This window comes from Amphiprion ocellaris, chromosome 20 (assembly GCF_022539595.1).
Source record: "Amphiprion ocellaris isolate individual 3 ecotype Okinawa chromosome 20, ASM2253959v1, whole genome shotgun sequence".
Classification (NCBI taxonomy): domain Eukaryota; kingdom Metazoa; phylum Chordata; class Actinopteri; family Pomacentridae; genus Amphiprion; species Amphiprion ocellaris.
Window position 1 is genome coordinate 19,352,313 of NC_072785.1, and position 25,941 is coordinate 19,378,253.

Here is a 25,941-nt window from a genome sequence, read left to right on the forward strand (position 1 = left end):
CTCTGAACACACACACACACACACACACACACACACACACACACACACACACACACACACACACACACACACACACACACACACACACACTTTCTCTCTCACACACACACTGTTGTGACATCTGCTGCAGATAGGAACTGTCACACTGCAGTCTCTGCTGGGGCCAGCCGTCACAGATGTTCTCAGCGAGGTCCTCAGTCCATCCCTCCACCCATGGGAGAGTTCAGACCGGCGGTCCAGAGAGACAGAGAGACAGGAAATCTGTTCTTGTTCTGTTTAACAGGCCAGTGGATCCATAACACACACACACACACACACACACACACACACACATGGACACACACTTCAGATCGTACTGCTATTAACAGCATGAAAACAGACTTCTTCTAGTTTAATGAATGAACTAGTGCATCTAAACTATGTGTGAAGGAGAAGAAGCTGTGTCGGTGTATGTTAGAAATGTGTGAGCTTGTGAGGTTTAAAAAAAGAAATAATTGTGAGTATTTGGTTATAAGTGTGTGTGTGTGTGTGTGTGTGTGTGTGTGACAGCATGGGGATCCCTGGTGCCTGCTGGTCATTAATAAACATGATCATGAATGTTTAATCCCCATCAGTGGGGTGGCATGGGAACCCTCATGGGTGATATTGACAAAGTCACACACACACACACACACACTATTACACGCGCACACTGGACAGATTGGATGAGCGGCAGGAGGGAGGTTTGAAGCGTCGACGCGAGGCTAACTACTCGTGAGCAGGACATCGGCTCTGTTGTCAGGGAGAATTGTCTCTACGGGAAGTTTTACACGCGATCCCTCAAATAAATCTTGATTTAAAGGTGCGTTTTATGTGTGTAAAGTAAGTGCAGTGCAGATATTAATGGCCCATTCATTAAAAGCATTGATGATAAACATATTTGCTGTCAGAGTTAGCTGATAAGGGAGCAGGAGTATATTGTGGGAATGGAGAAAGGTGGCAAAGTTCTCCCTAGTCGCAGTGAAGTTTAAGGAATTTTCAAAGAGTAAACAGCTATGTCTCAGAGAGATTACTTTCCTATACAAACAAACTGCATGCTCATTTACGTTTTAAAAGGAACGTATTTTCCTCCTGGAACGTAAGACTATGATGTAGCAGGAAATGCTTCCAGTTTGAAAGAACCATGGAGTTCATGTTAGGAGGCTGGAGAGGAAGTAGAAGCATAAGCAACAGGACTTTTCTTCATTTGCGTCCTGTGTGGGAGTATTTAGATTTAAGGCCCTTTCAGATATGGGATACGTAGCATTGCTGGCTTCAATAATCAGTTAAAGTGAGTCACTTTTAGATTGTTTCTCACGGCTTCATTTAAACACACTGATAACAGTGAACGGGCGCAATATTTGCCATACACACAAGATTATTACATCAAGTGCAGACTAATGCACTAATGTGTGTAAACTGTGACTCCGTGTGACAGCTCACCTGTCAGAGGTGAAGTACAGTTCACTGTGTCACTTGCTGTTAGATCCTGATTCTGTCTACACGTAGGGAGTCATTTATAACTAGAAATAATGACCCCACTGCTGCTGTTCCACCTGTGTAAATGAGTGTAACTCTCCTGTACACGCTAATGTGGATCCTGCTGCCGTTTGAGGCTGCAGATGTTTAATAAACTTAGAGGAAAGACTCCTACAAACAGCTGGAAGCAACAAACTAAACTTCTGCTCCTGCTAATGATTTGTCAAATCTCCTATCGTTAATCTGACTCAATAATGTTTTATTTTTATGGAAATATCAGTTTAAAAATACACTCCCTGTCCTGTGGCTTTAATTAAGCAAATAGGCAAAGGCCTTCCATTGGATGATTACTGCAGTGATGAATATGTTTCAGCTGCAACAACTTATTTAACTCTCGCTGATGCAGTGAGGAGCTTCTCATTTCTTAAACAACCGTGTGGAAAAGATGTTAATTAAATTCAGAAGGGTCAAATTATTGGCCTGCATCAAGCAAAGAAAACAACTAAGGAGATTTCTGAAACTACTAAAATTGAGTTAAGAACCGTCCAACGCATTCTTAAAACCTGAAGGATAGTGGAGAACCATAATCTTCGAGGAACAAATGTGGTCGGAACAAACTCTTAGATGATCGTAGGAAATCAACAGTAGAACTTAAGGCTACGTTTAATAGTGGAAATAAGAGCATTTCCACACGCACACTACAAAGGAAACTCAAAGGATTGGGACTGTGTAGCTCTAAGAAAACCACTGATCGGTGAGGCTAATCCAGATTTACCCTGTTCCAAAGTGATGGGGGCATCAGGGTAAGAAGAGAGGCAGATGAAGTGATGCACTCATCATGGCTAGTGCCTACCAGCCTGTAGGGGTTAGGGTTATGATCTGGGGTTGGTCAGGTTCAGCAACATTATGTGTCCAAAGAATGAGGTCAGCTGACTACCTGAATGTACTGAAGGACCAGGTCTTTCCATCAATGGAGTTTTTCTTCCCTGATGTCATGGTCATGGTCCAAGAAGAAAATGCCAGGATTCATAGGGCTCACATTGTGAATGAGTGGTTCAGGAAGCATGAGACATCATTTTCACACATGGATTGACCTCCACAGAGTGCAGACCTCAGCCCCATTAAGAATCTTTGGGATGTTCTGGAGAAGACTTTGCACAACGATCCGACTCTCCCATCATCAGTATAAGATCTTGGTAGAAAATTAATGCAACTCGGGACAGAAACAAATGCTGTGACATTGCAGAAGCTTATCGAAACGATGCCACGGCGAATGTGTCGCTCTCAGAGCTAAAGGTGGTCCAATGAAATATTAGAGAGTGCGACTTTTTTTTGGACGATCAGCGTAGATGTCTAATTGTAGGACAAAGTGGATGAGAAAGTTGCTCCATGTTTTGGATGAATATTGGTGCTGAAACATGGAGTAAAAACTTACTAAACTGCTTCACACAACTTCAAGTACAACACATATGCTATGCTATACCTATCAGTTAATGTGACTGCATGTAGTTCCGACTTGTGCCGTGTTGACAGAGTTATATTTTAGGTCTGACAAAGTAACATTGCTGTTGTAACTTTTACTGAGAAGTTACCAGGGTGCATATTCAGACATGAAACCGACACATTCAGATGCTGTCAGATTAAGGGGAAAGACTTGATCTGTGAAAGTGGTTTTAAGTTTTGTTTCCACTTGATGTCATGGAAATGATTTTGCTTTGAGTTAAAATACATCTTTTTCCACAACATGTTTGATGCTTCTCCTCTATTTTTTTTGAATTACCAAGGTTACAAGCATCTCTCCTTCCAATATAAAACTGTCTAGCAGATAATGAGCAACAAAAAAAAGCAATGAAAGAAATGGCAAAGATATGTTGATGAAAAATGTAACATGTAATCTGGGTGAAAACATGTTTCTCTCAAAACATAACTGAGAATGCAGTGTAGTTGGAAATAGTTTTTAGGAGGTGGGAGTGACAGATGTGTAAAAGACTGACACAACTGCAACATTATGCTACTCTTTTAGCTTTGATTTCATTATTATGTGTGTTTACTCCAACACAAAAAAGCAACCGCCACACTAAAGAGACACAGGTGTATAGTAGGATAAGGAGAAAATAGTTCTTTTATGTGACAATTTCTTTGAACTTGTCTGCGAAGAAAAAAGTTCACACTACTTTCTGCAGAAGAACTAGTGAAAACAGTCTGTTCTTTGGATTATGAAGTAATAAGAGCATTGTTTTTGCAGTTTTTGGTTCTCATTTTTCTCTACTGCAATACATCTCAGATCACAATATCTAGCTCAGATTCCGGGCAAATGAATTTTAAAAGCAGTTGCAAGGCTAGACAGCAGGAATTATTAATGAGAGATGTTTTTAACTCACTTTGTAGGAGAAAAGTGTTGCTAGCTTTATTGAAAACGTGGCATCAGCCTTGAAAACCCTAAAACCAGTCCAACGCAGTGAAACATTTGGATGTGAGTGATGACGCTGGCTCTAATCCATCCATAAAAACACCTCCAGGTTGGATCCCATCACTGTGATCCCTCCGTCAACTTCCTCTCCCCCCCTCCCCTCCTGCAGGATTCTGGTGAGTCAGGAATTTCCTATCTTTTTTAATTTGACACTCCATCTCATGCGCGCACTTCTGAGTGACGCCTCCAGCTCTCAGGAGGGAATCTGCTTCGAACCATCGTAAACAAACACGCAGACAACGAGGAGGGAGGCCTTCAGGGCTAATTACCAGCTAGCTGCTGCTAACAAACGGCACATGAGGAGCAAAGGGGACCGGGGGCGAACAAACAGTGAGTCTATTTGTTCATGTGTGGGCAGGTAGACACACACACACACTCACACACACACACACACACACACACACACACACACACACACACACACACACACACACACACACACACACACACACACACACACACACACACACACACACACACACACACACACTGTGCTCTTTAATGGAAACAATGAGGCTTGTTTAGGCGGTTCATGAAGCAGGTGTCACATCTGCAGGAAGAAGCTGAGTCAGTCGTTAATAAGCAGCTTTTAAAGGTCTTCTATTACCACAGACAGACGTGTGAACGGAGCACAGTGCATGGGAATAAACGCCTGCAGTGGATTAATCTGTGTGAATGCGTGAGCTGAGGTTTTATCAAACATTTTCTGTAGCCGCAGAGGAACACAAGAACGAGCAGGGGCTCCATAATCACAAAATTGATGTAAATGAGTGTGTGTGACAGACAGTGGGAGGCTGCAGCCGCTACCTGCCTGTCTGTCCTGATACATTTCTCCCAATTTGTCCCCCGTTTCCAGGCACATTGTGCTGCGCTGTCAAGCAGCTCGCCTCGCTTTGCTCAGCATCTGAGCCCACCTCGCTCCCTGCATATCTCCCCTCTTACCCCCACCACACCACACCAACCCCCGTTTCCATCCTCCCACAAACACACACACACCTTGTTTGTGTTAGCACATTTAATAAGCTCCCCTGTCACCCACGTAACACACAAAAAAACGCACAACCACCCCTCCCCTGCTGTGAATCACGATTGGTTGAAAATCAGAGGAGGCGTTTGTTGCTTGCGGTCATCTCCGTGACAACTCCTTTAGTTTCCCATACTCCTCCCTGAGTCTGTAACTCTGGTGACCTTTAACCTCATAAGATCTGGTGACCCCACACTGTAAAAAAATCCCGTCAAAAACAAACAAACGGTGAAAATTTGGCAAGAAGGGTGCCAAAAAAAGTGCAAAAAAAATTGGTGAAATACTATAATGTTCTAAAAATGTAGAAAAAAAGTGAAAATAATCTCACAAAATCTGTTAAAAAAAATAAAAAATAAAAAATAAATAAATGTGCCTATTTAATGCAGCAAAACAGAGTCATTTTACTGTTAAATGCTGCAAAAGAACACACTACAGTTTGTACAAATACAGATTTTTCTTTTTGATGTTATGTACAGTTTTTTTTAACAGTCAACAAGTACTTTTTTAGTTAACAATTAACTAGATATTGTATGAAATTTAACAGCACAGCTAAATTATTTACCAATTATTCCTTAATATACATATTTTTTCTCTAAAATAACAGCAAATATCTGTAAAATGATTCTACTTTTTGCTGATTTAGTTACAGTAAGAATAGTGTAATTTTACAGTTAAATGTTGTACAGATAATTGATGTGGGCATTACCGACAGCATTAGGCTTTTCTTTAACGGTTAACTGTGAATTAAAACATTTTCAGTGATTTTACTAGATTGAAATTTAACACACAAAATGACAAAAAATTTTTTTGCATTTTTTTAGCTTTAAATATACATATTTTCTTTGCAAATAATGTCAGATATCTGTAAAATAATTCTATTTTTGCTGATTTAAATACAGTAAAATATTGTTTTATAGTTAAACTTTGTAAAAGAATTAATAACTTTGATACTTTTGGCAACATTTTGCATTTACTGTTTCTCCAGTGTGGTCAGTTTTTTTGTGAGTTGACTGGTTCTTCTTGTCCAATATCTCAATCTCAATTGTCTCAGTCGATATTATTGGCAGTTTTGAACATTTTTTTAAAACTAGTAAATTGAAACATTTATCTGTGATTTTACTAGTTATTATTAACTGCAATCTAAGTAAACAGGGAAAATCTGTCTTAAACAGTAAACTGTTATTAAAATCACAGTAAAACTCAGATTTTTTACAGTGCACGATAAATAACAGACAGTCACAGACGAGAAGCAGAAGTGCCTGATATAACGGTTCCAGAACAGCCACTTTGGGCCAATAGTCGCATGTAAACAGACGATGCATGTTTACTGATATCTGTGTTTTGAAACAGGAAAGATTAGCCACTAACAATGTTAACACAGTCAACAGCTGTTCAGCATCAATCTTAGAATGTGAGTGTAATGTTTCTGCCTCTGTAAACCATGTTTGCGCTGATGGCTTTAATTCTGGTGGCACTGTGGCTCCGCTGACACGCTGCCAACACATACACACACACACACACACACACACACACAAAGGTATTCAGTGACAGGCATGTAGACCACTGATAACACACACACCTCCTCAGTATGCAAATACACAGTGACTTGGCAAACACAGGCTTTCTCTCCTCCCGCTCTCGGCACAATGAAAAAAGAGAGAACACTTGCCACTAAATTTCTATTCGCCCCCAGAGAGGATGAAATGAAGTATGCGCATGAAAGTTGAGCGAAAAATGAGACAAGTTGTTCTGTAGGAGGGAACAATCAAGAGCTCTATTTGAAGTCGAGATGTACTGAACCTCTTCTATTTCTAGGATGCATCAGAAAGGAACTGACACACACAGTAAATGCTGCACAAACTGTCGTGGCAACCGTGTAGTTCAGTGTATCAGCATGCTGATGTTTGTCAATTAGAACTAATCACAAATTGCAGCTGAGGCTGACAGGAATGTAGCTGAAAACAGATGACGGTGAATCAGATCACTGAAGTCACTGGAATGTGTCCTCAGGGGAATATGATTGTCTGTATAAAGCAACATTAACACATTAGTAGTGTAGCTAGTAATAAAAAACAAAACAAAACAATTAACTCCTCAGGTCAAATATTGATGGAACTCCGCTGTACAACCAAATGATGCCACGACTGAGCAGCCTTGGTGGAGTACAGCGGTATCTGAGTGCTTTTCTTGTTTGTTATACGACTGTTAGTTACATCTGAGTTACTAATGGCTTCACAGTTGCACAGAGGACCACAGAGTTCAGTGTTGTTTTTCAGAATCAAGTTAGTGCATAGTGTTTATTTTTTGTCTAGCCATTAAGAACAAAGTGATTTCAGTGAAACTTGATTTTAAACTTAGATTTAATTTTCTAGATGGAAACGCATGGCACAAATAAGCAATTTAAGGGCTGCCGGAGAGCTGAAAATGGGATGATTCTTTGTGTTATTACAGTTTTTGGCCAACTTTGGGGATTGCTTTAAAGACAACATGACTTTAAACTCTGTCAGTAGGTTTTAGGATTCAGGGGGTTAAAATATGTTGGAAGTAAATCTACATAGTTGCTTTCACTAAACTATGCCGATCTATTAAAAGCTCTTTTTCCATCCACCCTTCTCCACTTGTTGAAGCTCGAGCAAAACTCTGACTCACCTATGATTCTGCTCAAACACTGCAAAACTATTCTGTTCTTAAGTATGGAAAGTTGTTATATTAAAGTAATTTAGCCACATGAGTTTACACCAGAATTGATTCTAAATAAGAATAATGATACAAAAAGTCCCATCCTGAAAGTTGACAGTATTGTTTCCTACTAAGTTTGTTACATAAGAAACCCTGAAAGTCAAAATGTGTGTTTTTGAGATCATCGTCTTTATGCTGCAGTTTCTGAGTGGAAATACTATAACAAAATAATAGATAATAGATAATAAAACAAAAACCAAAAAACAAAAGTTTGATTTTCACCACAGAATGACTTTAACTATGGCTACAGAAATAATTTGATAGCAAGAAAACAGCAAAACAGTCCTAGACTGCCAAAACAAGAGCTGTCAACATTTAACGCATCCAAGTAAACACAGAGCAAGAACTCATGATTATTCAATGCATTTGGAAATTACCGAATGTCAGCCACCTGAGCCTGTGTTTTGTGTCTCATAATGGCTTGGCATCATATTTTTGGAATTAAAGAGGTCATATTTCCCCTTTTTTTGCTTTAAAAAGTAAAAAAAAGAATAACTCCCTCCGGCTGTACACATTAAAATTCACTATGGAGCTGAAGTGACATCCTGAAGGTCTCTGTTTAAGCCCGTACAGTGGCGAGTGCATGCGCTGCTGAGGTGCCCCTGAGCAAGCCACCGAATCCTGACCAATAACCAGGTCCAGGGCTGCTGCTCTAACTCGGTGCACTCACACTTCCCTGTGGTGCGATGGGACAACTATGTGACCTTGCTCCTCCAATTTGCAGCAGGGTGCGGCCTGCAGCAGCGCTGAACTTGTGGCGAGGCTAAGATCCTGGGTGAGGGGAACTTTGGACACCTCCCAGTCTAGGAGAGTCTGCTGGCCCTGATAACAGGGAGCCAGGCAGGCAGTGGCTTCTTGAAAGCAGAGGAAAAGTTACGCACACTCCCACAGTGGTGAGTAATTACTGTGGCTGCCGAGTGTGAGCCGAGATATGGGATTCCTCTCCTGCATAACTAGGTGGACGGAAGATGGATGGCTGTTTTTTTCTTTTTTTTTTTGCTCTAACGCGATCTGCGGTGCTCGTGAATTTGCACGATTGGCAACGCAGACACTCTCTCTTTCTCCATTTGGCATAGACATCCACTGAGAATATGATATCGGGGTATCTGGCCACGGCAAATAGGGGGCTGATTTTAGTCTGGAGGCTTTGGGAGGCCTAATCGATAGCTTTAATCAATTAAGAATGCCGCAGCTGAGAAGCTGCAGAAAGGAGCCAAGTCTCCCACTAAAAGAACCTCATTCCATTTATCACAGCACTCCTGTATTGATCCCGAAAAGGTATGGAAAGAGGTATCTGATGAATTAATTTCAGTGAGGTGGCACCATGAAGATCTTTGCAGAGATCTGTGATTTTCTATGCCCTTATCCTTAGGCTTGTTGTTGTTTTCACAGCAGAGGGTTTCAGGTATGGATATGTTTTTCTGTGGCAGTGGTGAGAGAGTGAAGAACAGAAGGTAAGAGAGGTGAGCACTGCAGATTTTGAGCTGTCGCACTCCAAGAACCCAGTCTGCACTGAGCACACGGTCTGTCATACTGATGGGTGCTGCAGTACCACACTGACCTCAAATGGTCAGACATGGTACTGACGCCACAGCGACCGAGCCAGCAGGAGGAACGTGGAAATGTACCTCGAGTCTTTAATATTAATAACTACTGAGAAACGCTGCTTAGTAGAATAAATCAAGGCCTGAAGATCAGCCAGTAGAAGACTAGGAAAGTTTATGATTCTCCCAAGTCATAGTAAAACCCATTTACAAGCTCACATTCAACACTTTGTCTAATTGACTTCCTCACAGCAGGGAGCTTCTCTATATCTGACCTACAGTCAGAGCCACACATTAGCACTACCACTGGGGCATGAACTAACGCTGTATCATTATTCCATGCCATTACGGTTTTGGTGCTCTGGTGAGTTGCCCATGCTGGGGTAATCCTCAACTAAAGGTCAGACCTGCTTTGCTCCCTTCCCATGGGCCTGGCTAGCATTTAAATGGAGTATAAACTGGCTATGCTATGTAAATGTCTTGGCACAGTAAACACTCATTAGCGTGAGACAACACACAGGTCTGTGGCTGCACAGACTTTGAGGTAAATCATATCTTAATCCGTGCTTGGGTCCTATTTGAAAGCTAGATGTGAACATAGATAATCCATTTTCATCATTTTCCCTAATGAAAACAGCCTTAATTTGCAATGTGGCCTTTACTCTGGAGCAGAGTAAGGAGCAGGAGGATGCTGGACCTCTGCAGAGTGAGGATTTATTTTTATTGTTGTCCATGGGAGCTCTAGCCAACTGCGGTGTACATGCGTGTCTGTTTGAGGGCAGATAGTGGTTGATTCAAAGTCTCAGCCTGTCAGATCTTTCAGTGAGGAGGTCAGCAGGAGGATGGAGGAGGCTGGCTGCCTGCCCGGGCCTTTGGGAGCCAGGTGGGAGCTAGAAAATTTATGGACTGAGTCATACTAGAAGACACACAACTGGATATTCTCATCTCGGCGTTACGCCCAGCCAGGTCTCCAGATGCTTAATCCAGAGCCAAACTATGAAAAATGTATTTTTTCTGTGTTTTTATGTTGGATGGATTAATGGGTTAAGCTCAGATGTAATTGGAGGTGGAGGACATAATGCAGCACATTGGACTGCTCCTCTCCCTTTGTTGCGTCGTTATAAAAATAAAAAACGCTGAAATAGCATCGGTAGACGCCATGATGGAGGCGATTGATGAAATAAATCCTCTAGCTTGTGTTTTCTGACACTAGCCGAGCTATAAACGAGCACGGAGAGGAGTTGGTGCTGAGTAAGCACTTCCTCCAGCTGTAGCAGCCGGGTCCCTGGCAGTGCAGGGTGGAGGTGGGGGTGGGGGGTGGGGGGGGGGTAACGTAGGAAACATCTTCTGCTACCTCCTCCACATCACCCTCATTTGTATATGTCCTTCCCTCCCCTTCGTTCTGTAGAGGTAAAGCGCCAGATGGCTTGAGGATTCCGCAAATAATATGACTGCTTTAATAAAAGGGTATTTGGTAATAATCTACACCTTTATTGTGAGGTGTGAAATACGATCGATTGCAGTGTTATGACTGTGGAATTGACCTTTATCCAACATGTCAGGACTCACGGGAGTTTTTCTCAAAAGGTTATACATTTCTGTATTGCGGGCTGCTACACTGGTTTCAAAATTTGCAAACTCGCTAAAAAGTGTCTACAGCCTTGATTTGGTTTTCTTCTTAGAAGCTTAGGACTAAAGGGTGTGTGACGTATCTCAATAAATAAACTTTTATACTAAATATGGATATACCCCATAACCTCTACACATTCATTGGTTTAAACCCCTAACATGTCTGGTCACACTATTTAAGTTAGCTCAAGCTTTCAAGCTGGAGTGTTGCGTGTGAAATATGTCTGATCAGCCTAAATTACAATTCATGACAATAACAGGGGTAAAAATCTGATGCACCTTCAACTTTTATTCAACATCACAACTCCTGTAGAAGACATTTGGTCTGAGAGAACAGCAGACTATGGATTTCTAGAAGTATGTCTCAACAGAAAACCACTACAAGTATGAAATGAACAAGAGAGACAGGGAGGTTAAAACATGGCTACAGGCCTGCATGCACAGAACGATGGAGTACGTATTAGTCTCCTCTACGTGAGCGCTGTACAAACTGCACAGCAACCATTCAAACGGTAGGTCAGTCAATTCTGTGCAGGTAGCATTCTTTTCAGAGAGCGCTCTGAAACAGAGCGGCCTGCACAGTCTGGTGTACATCACACAGTAGTGTTGGATAGCATCATGAGCGACAAATCCATTCAAAAAAAGGCACAATCCCATCCTCAACAGTCACCCAGCAAAAGCTTAGGGAAACATACAGGCTGAAGTCATCAGAAGCTAAAAACTACAAGTCCCACGGTTGCATCCAACAAAGTGCTCTGTGGATGGATGGTATAGCAGCAACTTGAGTTACGAGAACATCAAATCGACTGAAGTGACAGCACACAGTGTGTACGAGTCTGTAAAGCAGTCTTATTTTCCACTGGTCCTGGGTCAGAAAACAGTCCTAAAGCATGTGTTTTTAAACAGACAAAGCATGTTTATTTCAAACTAAAACAATATGCACCCTACATAAGAACATCCCTCTGCTCATTTCCTTTTTTTCCCCCCCTGGCGTATAATTTTATGTTCGCGTTCACTGAATAATTAGAAACAAATTACAGACATTTATTTTGGGAATACAACATTTTCATGTATTCAATTTTAATGTTTATTTTTTCCAATTTAAAGCAGCTGGTAAAGCACGGGTCTCACTGTATGTAGGCGGAGAGCACTGTAGGACACCATAAAAGCATTCACTGAAAACTTTGCAGCAGCATTGTAAAAGAAGAGGAGACAGAAATTGGGTCAGCAGCTGCCGTTTTCAAGTATCACATGTATCGCATTTAATCCATTGTTGAATAGCCAGGATTTCTTGCTCCCTTCCATAGGAAGGTCAAAGCTAATTTCCTCCATATACAATTGAAACATTTTGGCAGGCAATTCAATAAAATGTCCCAAGCTTATATTAATTAAAACGGGAGGTGGGGCATTACAACTTAAAAAAAGGTAAAAGGAAATAAAATACAAAGAAAATTTCTATTCATAAACTCGCTAACGAGCCTTCTATTTAAGTACACTGGTATTTGTGAGATATAATCATTTGTTACTGGTTATCAGACAATAACTGGTGTGAGTCAGTATTCGTCATGTCCCGTGTTGTGGTGGTAGGTTGCTGACATGAGTACAGAGAAGAAGAGACAACTTTACAAAATGATCTTTTACCTACTGAGTGATGATTATGTCCCCTCAGTGTCTGTGACAGTGTCTACCACTGGCTGACTCGTAGCTTCCTCCATGGGCTCACTCTGTTCATTGTCTACGTCCTTAGGAGACGAAACTTGCTCCTGCTGTGGCTCCTTTTCACTTTCAGGGAGCAAAGAATCATAGGAAGGGTCTGGAGTGGGCTCTGGAGAGGGCTCAGGAGAGGCCTCGGGTGTGGGCTCAGCCACAGTGATATTGTCCATCCCAGGTCCATTGACCCACTGTGGCTGGGGCGAGGAGGCTCTATCTTGCGACTGCTCCTCATCCTTCTGTGGGCTTTCCTGCTCCTCCAGAGACTGAGTTGTATCTTCAGGGGGGCTGGCAGCTCGTGTGAAGGCCACAGGTGAGTCCTGGGATGAGGCATCAGCCAGTGGTGAGACATGGCTTGGGGTCTCAGTGTCTGGAGAAGCAGTGGTCTTGGAGGGGGACTGGGCCGTGGGCTGGGATGGTGATTCTGTGTGTGGAGGTGTTGCTGACTGCGATGAAGACTCAGACTGAGCGAGAGCTTCAGTCGATGGGCTCTGACCTTTGTTGTCAGATGATGCGACAGGAGAATGGGTTGAGGGTGGTGACTGTACAAGGGGTGTCTCAGATGGAGCTGGGGTTTCTGATTGGGGCTCAGGCACAGCTGCCTGGTTCTGCGAAGCAGGAGGAGACTTAATCTGAACCTGAGGCATCGGCTGACCCAGGAGGGAGGGCTTGGGCTGAGCCTGAGGCAAAAGTGGGGACTGGAATCGTGACTGAATTTGAGGGTTTAATTTGAGTGGGGCCAGCAGTTTGCCTTGGTTCAGTGTGAGGTTGGGATTAAGAGGTGGAGTTGGAAGCAGAGGTGTAGGCAGAGGGAGAAGTGGTGTCCAGCCTCCACGTTCACGGTCCCTCTCACGTTCCCTGTCTTTTTCATGGTCTCTGTCGCGTTCATGCTCTCTGGTGCGGTCTCGGCCTCGCTCCCTGTCTCTCTCACGCTCCCTCTCCCGTTCTCTCTCACGGCTATGGCGGTTACCATTCATCTCCCTCCTGAAGTCAAAATCTCTTTCATCTCTGTCTCTCTGCCTGTCCCATGGGCGTCTTCGGTCATCTAGGTCTTGATGCAGTTCATTGCCAAAAGGAGCTGTGGTACCACCACTACGGTTCCAGACTTGTGGCCCCCCAACTGCTCCAGCATTTGCAGAAACACCAGCTGCTCCCCCTGCTGTGCCGGGACGGTTGTCAAAACGGTTGGGGAAGTTCGGCCCTGTTGTGGGGCGCTCGTCCTGGAAGCCTTTTGGACCACCTGGGGCCTGTGGGCCTCCTCGCATACTATCTCGTTCATCAAAGTCCCCTCTTCCCTGGTTCCAGCGGTTATCAGGAGTGAAGCCTGCAAGAGCCTGCAGACGTCCTACTAGGCTGGATCTGGCTGGCTGGGTCCCTGGGGTCTGGAGCAAGGGAGGCCTGCCTCCTCCTCCAACTGCTCCTCCCCCACTTCCAAGGGACTCCTTATGCTCTGGTGGAGGGGTCCGCAGCAGGCCTGTGCTCTGTTTTTCCATTGGAGGGAAGCGGTAGTCCTGGTCTTTACCCTCATCAGCCCCAGAGGAAGACTCGTCTTCTGCTTTGGATAAATTTTCATTGGTCAGGTTGGGCACCCTGTTGAAGGGGTCTAGCTGAGGGAAGGGACCCCTGGCACGGGCTTGAGCCTGGAGGGTACTCTCTAGGAGGCCAGCAGCTTGCTGGGCGGGGCCCTGCTGCATGAGCAGTGGGAAGCGAGCAGCAGCACCAGGTTGGAGGATGTTAGGTCGCACATCCAGAGGCAGCAGGCCAGGCATTCTCTGCCCACTCAGACCAGACTGATGGAGCTGGTGGGTGAGAGAAGCTGAAGGGTGCATGCCTAACAGACCCATCCCACTGCGGACAGCATTCTGCATGCCTATGGAAAAACACAGCAATAGACATAGATGTTAAAAATTTTCTTTGCCAAACACAAATAAACCTAATAATCCTTAAGAAAAACAATCCTTAAAGGAAATAGGATGAAGGATTGACCTTGATATGGGAACATGTCAGCACTGTCTCACCTTGCAGCGTAAGTTCTGCAGCAGCATCCATACCCTCGGCAGACTGTGGAGCTTTCTCATTGGCTGCTTGCTGAGTTTGGACTCCAACTGGGTTGAACACACCGGCTCCAGGGATGGCTGAGGGCATGAAGCTACCAGGGATAGCACTGGTTGGAGGAATCATAGCACTAAATGGAGATTCCTTGACAGCATCTTGGCTGGAGGGCACTGAAGGCTGCACTAGCGCTGTAGGTGAGCAAGAGAAACAACTAATTTAATCTTAAGGTCTAAAAGGACATTCAATTTTCAAACTTACAAGCAGGTGTTACTCGTAGTGGTAGCCTGTTATAAATACTTACAAGTAGTTGCTGCAGCCATGCCTGCTGTCTGTGCAGCATGCAAAAAACCTGCACAAGACAAAAATTTTGTGTTAGCTTGTGAATTTCTGTGGGTCTGATTTTAACATGATCGTTTGTGTCATTTACCTGGTGGAGGCTGTGAGGTATTGAAGCCAGCCCTTATGAAAGGTGGTGGCGGCCCGAAGCCTGGTGGGGGTATGCCCATAGTAACAGGGAAGTTAGGAGGCACCAAACCAACTGCGCTGGGAACTGCCTGAGCCACTGGTATCTGAATGTGATGCATACAAGAGATTATTAATTTGATAGCGTCAGGTTAAATTTCTATACTTATACAAAGTGTTGAACATGTCTGAGGGGCTGCTCAAGCCCATATTCAATGTTGTATGTCTCTGAAAGAAAGTTCAACAGATCTAGATGACTCTACTTAATGCATGGAAAGACGGACTGTTACCACTGTCATCAAAACAAACGGGGGAAAAACACAGGATGAGTGAGGACAAACAATCTGTGCTAAAATCTGCTAAAAAACATTCTGCTCCTTTAACAAACTTTTTTTACAGTGAAAATTGGCAAACATCACATCAGTGAGTCCCAGCACTGTCATGTTTACAGTCCATCTATAGAGTGTAACTGTTCTGTACCTGTACAGGCATCATGGTAACCTGCTGGTTGTAGGTCTCAGTTTGGGTATTAGATGCCAATGTTGTCTCAGCGCTTACTGGCTGACTTATGATTTCCTTGGCCGATTCAGAATTCTTGGCTGCTTCCCACTCTGCAGACAGACAACAACATGCAATGTTAACAACAATTGTCCAAGTATTCGGATTTAGAAGTTTAGTTCATCTTCACTGAGTTTCCCATTTGCATTTCTTTAAGGATTTAGGGAGTAGCCATTATAAAAACAAACAACAGAGGGAATGGAGCAGAAAGCAAATCCACTTCGATGATGGCATGCCAAGCAGTGTTTGGATATCTGCAATATGCTTTCACTCTGTGTGTACAAACTTGTGTGTCCTACTTAGATTCAAACAAGCACTGCTACTGAACAAACAGACCTAATGTATATGCCAAAGAAAAAAGTGTTTTTCACCATCATTGACGGTCTCCTGGTCAATGATTCCCCCTTCGGCAAAGCCATCCAGGTCATCTACCTTGACCTTCTCCCAAGGTATGTAGGTGACACCCAGGTCCACATCCCAAAACTGCTTGTACTCCTGCTTCACACCTTTGTTCAGAGCCCATGCGATCTGGATCAGACAGACACACAAAGGTCAAGGAACAGCATTTTTCAACATAATTTCTAGAAGTATACAAGCATGTGCCTGGAAAGCTAAACTTCCACCAGAAGAGGTCAATGGAACATTACATTAAAAGAACAAACAACAAGATGGAAAGTACAACAAATTAAATTCTAAAGGTATTGAAGACCTTAATGATCTTGGAGCCAATCTTGAAAGAGCCCGTGCTGAGCTTCTGACGGGCACGGTATGCATCCTGTCTGTGAACCATACAGATGTAGGCACAGCCTCTGGGAGGGATCATCTGCACAAAGACACACACACACACACACACCCAGATTACATTATACAGGACAGGGGAAGGTTAAACAACAACTTATGACTGTACTGGAGAATACCAATAGATCTGTGTGACTATTAGTAAAAACTGTAATAGAGAAAGAAAATCAAAGAGAACGTGCAGAACAGAGAAATGGAAAATGATAGTAGTTACCACCTTAAGGTCACCACTATGGTCTATGGACAGACCGAGGCTTAATCATCAGATTTCTTCTTAAGATTTTGGAGATCAAAAACTGGCTGACATACAGCAACTAAATTAGAGGGTTAATAGGGAGAGGTCTGCTTACATTGATTGACTCAATCTGGCCAAACTCTTCAAACAGATTGGTGAGGTCTTGCTGAGTAGCTTTCTTATCCACCTGGCCCACCCACAGAGTTGTGCTGCACACTAAGTAGGGAGAAGGAACACAAGGAAAAAAAGAAGTCTGTTAATCAGAAGGAAAAAACACTGCCAAGAAAAAACTATTAAAATATTTAAAAATGACTTTCACTTACCACTAAGAGTCTTGGATCGTATGGGAGGCAGTCCTTTCTTCTGCCGCTCCTTTTCTCGTTCTCTGGCCCGTCTTTCACTTGAGTATGACCGTGACGACTTCCTCTTACGATCTCTGGAGCGTGAACGAGACCGCTTGCGGTGCTTACGTTTCCGTGAGCCTGAGCGGGACCTGGACCTTCTCCTCTTGGGAGACCTACAGAAATACATTACAGAACCATTTGCTGATTCTTTCCAGACTATTTTGTGTTATGTTTGCTGTGAAGCCAAATGGCAGCTGCTTTTGAGCACTGAAACTATTTTTCATGGTTCAGAAGTGTATTGAATTTAAAATACTGGTGCAACCTCAAACTGTATTGGCAAAATTATGGCATCTTTGACTGCCTCCTCTATTTTAAAATTTGTTCACAACACACTGAAGTTAGCAGAATCTAAATATGATAGTCACAATTTCAACATTAATGTGTTTAATAAAAGCAGTTTATGATGCCTTATTTGTATTTAAGTATTTCTTGAGGCCTTTCAGGAAACATAGACATTACTGTGAGTTTTTTTAAAATAAGAAACCTTAAACAGTTCTACATCTAGTAAGATGGATAGAGAGACATTGTTAGGGACTGGAACTCCCTGTACATTTTATTATCATATATATATAGAAGAACATCCTCCAGTCAAAATTGTTCCATACAATTCTTACCCATCATCTGACCTTCAGAAAAACAGTAATCACTTCTGTAATGTGCTTACCATTTCTACTGGATATACTACAGTATACTATATTCCAGTCACATTTAGAAAAATTCCCACAAAATGAGATTTCAGTAATAAAGTAGGACTGACCGGGAGCGAGACCTTGAGCGTGTTCTGGACCGTGTGCTTAAGGTCTTCTTCTCCTCTCCCTCAAAGATCTCCTCCTCCATTCCATCTGGGCCCTCGTCAAGATCCATATCCTTGGAAAGACATAGTTGATTTTAAGGTAATGGAACTGTAGCAATTTCTGACCTAGACTTACAGTTAAATAGTTACTTCGCTCTAGGTCTAAGTGTCTCTGTGTTAAGAGATATTTGTTTTCAAGGAGTACATGCAACTAAAACATAAATACTAGGCTGGTACTATTTTGATAACGGCCTGCTGGCCAGAAATACCTGCTGTTGGTTGTCTATGGAATCATCCAACTTGTTCTCTGGCTCAGGAAGCTGTGACTGGCTGCTGCTCTGAGCACCCGCCACAGAGTTCTCTTGTCCAAAGATTGAGTCCTGTCCTTCTATGCTCATTGCCTGGAAGAAGAACAAGAGCAGTGTATTTTTAGATGCCTTTCATGTAAAGCATCTGAAAGACTAATAACTGATGAGAGCACATCTCCGTTTCCATAAGTTTATTTTTTGTGGAGCTTGGCAGTTTAATAGGAAAGGCTTAACTAATGTTCAAGTATGTCTTAAAAGGCCAGCCAGGTGCCCATATTGACAATGAAACAAATCATTAAAAAAAAAAAATCTTTCCTCCTCCTCTCTCAAGTTCTCATGTTGTGTAAAAATACATTAGAAAGTTTATCTAAAGGTAATATGAGAAGTTTGTAGTCTCAGACAAATCAAGTGACCGTTAACTTTGGACTATACCCACTTGATTTGTCTAATTCAGGCTGCTGAAATTTCACAAAGCTACATACTCTCAATGTTCTCATCTAAAGTCATTCAGGCCATAGTCTTTCCAAACTAGTACTACAGGCATTTAGAGTGCTTCTAACATCAATAGTGTAAACCCAACTATAAATACATGCAATTCTTTATTTTCAACAATGTGAGAAAAGAAGTAACTACAAAGTACGTAATTGTGCAACTTGGGTAGGAAACCAAAATTAATTTGGACCACTAATAACAAACAAGAAAAACAATAAATAAACAAACTGTGTTAAACATGCAAATCATAAATCCTGAGTAATGTTAACCAAGTCAAGCAAGAGCAGTGCTTTTTGCATGTATGTGTGTGATGTACCTTCTGCTGGTGCTCTAGCAGCTGCTTCTGAAACTGCTCCAGGTTTTGCTGTTGAAGCTGCTCAGCCAGTTGATGGAAGAGGGAGCTGTTAATGGGCTCGGACACCATGGGTCTACAAGTGGTCAGACGTTTGATTAGATAAAAGCACTCGGGATGTGGTTGACACTGATCACGATTAAGTTAGTTTTGGTGTGGAGATCAAAACAATTAAACACACTGAACTCACAGCTGAGACGACGAAGTGTCTTTTTTAGATTCCTCACTGCGTTCAGAATCGTTCCCAAAGTCAAAAGGACCCAAAAGTTTCTGTAAAAACAGACACAATATGATCACATTAAAATAGTTCAGATGAAACAAGACTTACGAAACTGATGGCTTCTGACAGCAGCATTACCTTATTAAAAGAGGAGACCCTCTGCTCCAAGGGGTTGAGGCTATTGGCAGTGGCAGCTGCAGTGAGTTGAGCTGTCAGGGCTTGTAACTGCACCACTAGGCCGGCGTCCAAGGCCTGCAGCAGAGACGGCTGGGGCTTCTGCTGCTGCATCTGCAGACTCTGCACCAGCTGCTGCAGCTGTAACAGGTTACAGTACAGAGTATCTGACACATTTGCTACACAAACTGCAGAACTCCAAAGCATGTAGCGTCTTACTGAACACATACAACAATACTGTGAAATGATTTACTTATTAGGACATATCTTGACTTGAATAGTTTTGATAACTGAGACATTGTGTAAACATATTCACCGACCTGTTGTCCCTGGGGGCTTTGTAAGATTTGTGCCACGGCAGCCACAGTGTCTGTGTTGGTGATCTGGGAAGCCCAGTCAGGCAAACCCTGGACTATGTTGGCTGGGGTGGCCGGTGTAGCTGGGGTACCTGAATGAACCACGACAGACAGTTGAAACATGAACCACAGGACAACTATATTCCACAGTGGAGTAGAGCATTTTATTTAAACATATCAGCAGAGTGTATGACTGTGTGTGTTTCACTCTTCGTATGTATAGTCTTACTGACCGGGTGTAGTGTTATTGACCGGGGCAGCACTGCTGGGCATGACAGGAGTAACACTGGGAGGAGGAATCCCTGCTGCCATGTCTAGCAGAGGCTGAATGATGTCACTCTTGAAGACCGCATTCTTTTGCCACAGATTCAAGACTCGCACTATCTTACTCTGGAAACACAATAAAGATGATAAAAGCAACTGACAACAATGAAATGTGAGGACACTGTGCTTTGGGAGAGGTGCAGGCTAAGAAAGGGCTTCTATGGTAAATGAAAGCAGCAGGACTCAAGAACAAAAAAATATTTATGTATTTGAAAAGAAAGGAATCTACTTTTTTGAATTAAGTGTTTGTTCCTGATGATGTGGAAGCAAAACACAGATTATGTGAGTGTTAATTCAGTTGCTTGAGGTGCTCAAAACATTACATTGGATGCCCTTTACCAATCCCTGGTCTCTTCCTCACAACACATATTCCTATATCCCATATATCATAATGTCAAATATCAATTCCCAAGAAACCTTGACCAAGCACAGCAACAAAAATTCAGTGACACCTATTAAAAACTGACCTTATCATCTGAAGGGCAACGATAGAGGTTCTGGAACGTTGCAATAATGTTCTTGCTGAAGCGTGGTGCAAAAACGTCCTTCTCTGTGCCAAACTGGTGTCGTGACTGTCTGACAATTGAGTCGATGACATAGAGCCCTGGGACCTTGTATTCTGGCTTGCACTGTGTAAGAAACAGACAGCTGGTGTTAACATCGATTCATGCTTTCTACATCTGCGTGTCCAGAATCCAGAAGGGTATGCATGATGAAGTCTGCAAGGGTCCTTTGTGGGTGTCTGGTTGCCACCCAAAAGGTGTCACTGCACAGACTGTCATGTGCACAAGAAAAACAAATGGTGCTCAAAACAAAGGCTTGTTTAGAAGGGAGAATGTGCAGGGAGATTCTCTGTCATCCTCATCTTTATAATTCATCAATAAAAGAGTTCTAACTGAAGTAGTTGCTGCCGGGCTTTGGAGGTGGTTTAATTTGTTCGTGCTTTCCATCAACAGAGCAGAAACACAGAAGGATGTTCTAAATTCTCCAGAAATCCAGTAATTTGTCCACACACTGTCAGGAATAATCACTGACCAGTGGTACAGAAGAATCTGTAAGTGCTGCAATAGCCTGTATAAAGTGGTCCTGAACTATGTTCGGTATGAGGGACAAAGCGACTGTCTGTGCAGTCTGGTGCAGACCTATGGTAGTATGAACACAATCACATGTGCGTCTGCTTTCTAAGTCCACACTGCTCTGCACACATTAACATGGAAAACTTGAATCGGCCTTTACAATAATATAACAGTAAAACAATCTACGTATAAATTACTGTCTAGAGCCTTTTATGTGTTCTTAAGCCACATATGTACCTATTTAAAGTGTTACAATTTAAAGAAGGTGAAAAATAAACATGCAATTGTTAACAAAATAAAAAAATCACTGACACTGTTTTGAAAGGAAGTATGAACCTTTAACAGGACAGTGGTCCTGGCTTTATCTACACATCCTTTGAGACTGGTTTAGGTTTAAGACGAGAATTCAACCTGAACTTCCTTTATTATCATATGTAAGTGAAAGCGCTCTAAAATTCTGCACATTCTTTACACTTCACCTCCCAAAATTTTCCTGCATTTCAATGTTTGTGACTGATCTATTCAAAATATAACTCACCTTCTGTATGAACTTCTCCACACTCTGAACAACGTGTTTGTAGAACTGAAAGGAAAGCAAACAAAAAAACATTTTGAGTGGCTTGAACAGCACAAGATAGTAGAACTTGCTTACAGAAAAGGAAAGTGTAGACAGAACGCTTAGTAGAGTGACATGTCAGAAAACGGAATAGAACATGTGCATCTTGAAGTTCTTTGGTTGGAACATCTCTTCAATCTCCCACATTAAGCCACCACCACCACCACTGATCCATTACTGATAATGAAGACTGAGGGACCAGTGATAACCACAAATTCACCTAATGGCAGATTTTCAACTCCATGAAATGTAGAAAAAAATCAGTAATAATTACATCGTCCAAGCTTTTCTATGTTCTCTTAGAGAGCCAAGCAAAAGCAAAGTTATTAGCGCTAAAAATAAACTTCAGATTTTTGCAAATGTGTAGCACAAACATGCTAACAATCATCAAGCCAAGCAATAAATAAAACAAAATAGGATCCAAAAAGATGGCATCCCTCATATATGCTAAAACACACGTACGGTAGTCATATTCCATTGTACTTAGACAGGGGTTTGTGTACATTAACACAAGACCAGAGAGTCAAACATTTGTATTATGTTATTTACTGGCAGATCCATCCCATGCACTCTTTGGTCAAGTACAGTCATTAGAACAGTTAGGCTGTAGATATACTAGTTAACACCACATTTGTGTAAACTTGCTTATGTACTACAAATGTTAACGGGGGGTTCCACTTAGGGTTGCACTGTTGTTCAAGTGAAAATCAATCATCATCACAATTTTGACATCCTACAATCAAATGAACATGACTACCTGTGATACTGATGTTGAACATGCGTCCTTTGCTCATAGGAAACTTGACACTTACAGAACATCTGTTTAGATAAAATCACTTGGGTCCGACTTGGATAAGTCTGACATTGGAACACACTATATCACTCGTGCCAAAGGAATTTTTGCTCATACAACTATCTAAATTGCTGCATGCAGTAACTAAGTAGGTCAACAAGAGGTTTGTCTGTGCTCAGCTGCCTAGTTAGCATCTACCGTAAGTTGTTTAAGGAAAATCAGTAAATTGTAGTTTCCATAGACGAGCACATGTTCAGGGTGTCCTTATTTGATTTTGTGTACTATTTTATGCATATTTTCCCTCTAGGAGATACACTGAATTCAGGTGAAGAAGAACCTGTTTAAAATTTTTTTGATGCATATTTGTTCATTAACAGGAATGTAATGCAACTTGGAATGTGAAAGCAGTGCTGTTTAACCTAAATAAAACTATTTTGTCCCTAAAAGTAATGAGTAATTCCGTTACAGAACTGTGACGTCAATATTGATCAAAATAATCATGACTATTATTTTGTGTATAATCTGGAAACCTTAATTCTATGAGAGAGTACATCAAAGAAGTTAGACTGTATAGACTTTCTGGACTTGCATGATGTAAACACTAAACATGGCAACACTTAAGGAGGTTAGTCTGGAAAAGGCAAGAAAACAAAACAAAATCCAAAACAACAATGACTAAAATCTAATCTCAAAGTCCTCTAAATGCAGCTCCACCCTTCCCCTCTCTGTCATAAGGCCCCTTCCACCAGGCAGACAGAGGAATATTCACATGCTTCAAACATGTATAAATAGTCAAGCCAAAGGTCACATTCAATTTAGGTGTCAAGCACGACTTGAACCTCACTCTTCTGATCAAGAGTCCTCCATTGATCACAGTCAGCCACCATTCTACTTCCTGTTTGAAGTTTCCTGTCATAGGCTATATTTTCTAGAGCCTGAAAACAGAGTCAAGAGGTCGTGCAGAGGAGTAGGTTTCTCTCACACCATTAGCATTACAATATGCTACATGATGCAAAAATGTACATGGATTTGTCAACTGACGCAAAAAAAATAAAATTATAAACAACACACAAACAACTGTCTACCCCAATCTTAAATAGTTTACAATGTACTCAAAAATATAGCAAACTGCTGTTGGGGCCATGCCCTGGGGTGAAAAACAAAAACTGTTAACAGATAACCTAAACCTATTTAGATTTTCCAAATTGTCAACCAAGTATAATATAAATGAATGCAATTCAATAATTTGGGAAGTTTATTTAAGTGTGATTCCTACACTGAAACTGCAATGTGATGCCTAATTTAATGCTGACACAATTCTGACTATGTATGTCGGATGCGTATTCAATGTCGGTACAGGTACAACACTGACAGGATCTGACAGCAGCTGACAACATCAGCCAGTCATATTTAAGATAAGATAGATAAGATAAAGTTCTTTATTTCTCCCCACTCCAGGGGAAATTTACATTGTTACAGCAGCTTTATTTACAATATATACAAGGGTGAAAAAATTTTTTAACAGAAAAAATAAAAATAAAGTTTAAAAGTGCAGAGATGTGCAGTGCAAGAATGTCAGTGCAAAAGATGTGCAGTGCAATTTAGTCCATAATCTCCGTAAGTCTACAGCTATTTACATGTGATCGTCAGCAGAGCCACAGTTTGAAAAATAATGCTTTCCAAAACACTGAATGCTATTCACAACTACAACTGTCTGTCTGTGCACTCTGCTGATAATATTTTACATTTCAATATATATCCAACATCTAACTCTGACTAAACTTGGAAAAGAAAAAAATATACATATATTAAGCTGTCAGCAGTCACTGTGCCAAGTTAATCATTGAGCAAATCAAACACAGCTAGGTAAGATTGAGAAGTTCGATAGACTAAAACTTTCTTTTGCAGCACCTCCACAAATATTATGGTGATGTACTAAAATACTGAAATTCATGACAAGAGGAAAGTCTCTGCTGAGAGTTTATCGAATAAAAACATAGCTAATCACAACTGTAACAATCACACTTTTATCAAGTTTAAATTACAGATTCATATTATCATATTCATAAAACTATTTGTGGCAGGACTTTAACAAAGAGGACAAAAGAACTATTTGTATTTAACTAAATAAAAAATGTCTGATTCACACAATTAATGTCAACTGGTGTGTAAAGTCAACATTTTTAATTAAAAGCTCAAGTTCTCTCAATCAGCCAGTAGATGGAGTCAAACACAGGAGATGAGCTGGTCAGTGTTACGGTTTCTTTATCAAAGGGGCTAGGTACTGTCAAGGATTATAATAATTTATCAAGTTTATTAACTAAGGGTGCCCAGATAGCTCAGCTGGCTGAGCGGGTTACCCATAAACAGGGGCTATAGTCCTAGATGCAGCAGTCATGGATTTGAATCCAGCCCATGACCATTTACTGCATGTCATCCCCACACTCTTCTACCCCCGTTTCCTGTCTCTCTCCACTGTCCTATATAATAAAGGCCCAAAATTTAAAAAAAAAAAAAAAAATTTTTATTATTAAACAAACTTAAGTGAGGTGTTGCTCAAGGTCAAAGGCCAATTTATTTGCTGTGTCATATGATTTCATCTACTCCAACTGTCAGGTTGTTAGCATGTTTACTAAATGAGAATGCATACTACATTTGTTAACCTGCACAAGAACCACCGTTATTTTCAAAGACTTTGTCATGACTACAATAAACTTTCAGTCTGTATCAATAATTTGTATTTATTGACACCTTGACAATAAGTTTTATCAAGATACACAATAATGGTTAACGTACAGTTTTTCTAGAAATGCATTCTTTTAATGAAAATAAACAAAGCTAATTTAAGGGTAATATTTTGCTAGTTTTTTTTTATGAACAATTTTTTTTCACGATCAAACACACACACACGTAACTGACAAACTACCTAGTACCACTAAACATAACTGCAAGACAGGGGATTCGTATACAGAACTCCCATGTACAGTCCAAAACTACTGGTCAAAATAGGAAACTGCTCTTTCTGCCCAGAGGATAAAGGGTACAAAACAAAAGACAAAAACAGAAAAAAAAAGAGTGGGAGACTGCCAGAATATCCGTCAGTAGGCAGGATAAGGCAGAGTCTGATGATAAAAGATGCAGCATAGCAGAAACACTTATAAGCTCTAGTTATATATTTAGGTCTCTTCAAGCAAGGCTAAAAATTGCTTTGACACCCTCTGGAAATAATTTTGTAAATGTCTTTTGGTACAGCAAATCTGTTCCATCTTGGTAAGGGAACGCACCACTTTGAGCCACCTCCTGAAACATGGA

At 41.6% G+C, this 25,941-nt stretch overlaps 2 protein-coding genes across 3 annotated transcripts in view; both read right to left on the bottom strand.

Annotated features, from left to right (window-relative positions):
- The window catches only part of tiam2a (TIAM Rac1 associated GEF 2a), a 109,144-nt gene extending 96,555 nt beyond the window's left edge, over positions 1–12,589 (bottom strand). Inside the window, exon 1 of the mRNA XM_055006153.1 lies at positions 12,545–12,589. The gene's annotated coding sequence lies outside the window, so the exon portion shown is untranslated. The remainder of the gene's footprint in view (positions 1–12,544) is intronic.
- scaf8 (SR-related CTD-associated factor 8) overlaps positions 11,173–25,941 on the bottom strand; it is a 30,905-nt gene continuing 16,136 nt past the window's right edge. For both annotated transcript variants that reach the window (XM_023271913.3, XM_035948883.2), the window contains 18 exons: positions 21,759–21,803; positions 20,612–20,773; positions 20,054–20,210; positions 19,785–19,912; positions 19,429–19,605; positions 19,261–19,340; positions 19,035–19,146; positions 18,188–18,319; positions 17,883–17,992; positions 17,045–17,238; positions 16,837–16,937; positions 16,398–16,511; positions 16,060–16,216; positions 15,611–15,741; positions 15,096–15,237; positions 14,970–15,017; positions 14,632–14,856; positions 11,173–14,483 (listed from right to left, as the gene is read on the bottom strand). In XM_023271913.3, the coding sequence (XP_023127681.2) occupies positions 12,559–14,483; positions 14,632–14,856; positions 14,970–15,017; positions 15,096–15,237; positions 15,611–15,741; positions 16,060–16,216; positions 16,398–16,511; positions 16,837–16,937; positions 17,045–17,238; positions 17,883–17,992; positions 18,188–18,319; positions 19,035–19,146; positions 19,261–19,340; positions 19,429–19,605; positions 19,785–19,912; positions 20,054–20,210; positions 20,612–20,773; positions 21,759–21,803 (4,140 nt within the window). In that variant the 3' untranslated portion in view covers positions 11,173–12,558. The remainder of the gene's footprint in view (positions 14,484–14,631; positions 14,857–14,969; positions 15,018–15,095; positions 15,238–15,610; positions 15,742–16,059; positions 16,217–16,397; positions 16,512–16,836; positions 16,938–17,044; positions 17,239–17,882; positions 17,993–18,187; positions 18,320–19,034; positions 19,147–19,260; positions 19,341–19,428; positions 19,606–19,784; positions 19,913–20,053; positions 20,211–20,611; positions 20,774–21,758; positions 21,804–25,941) is intronic.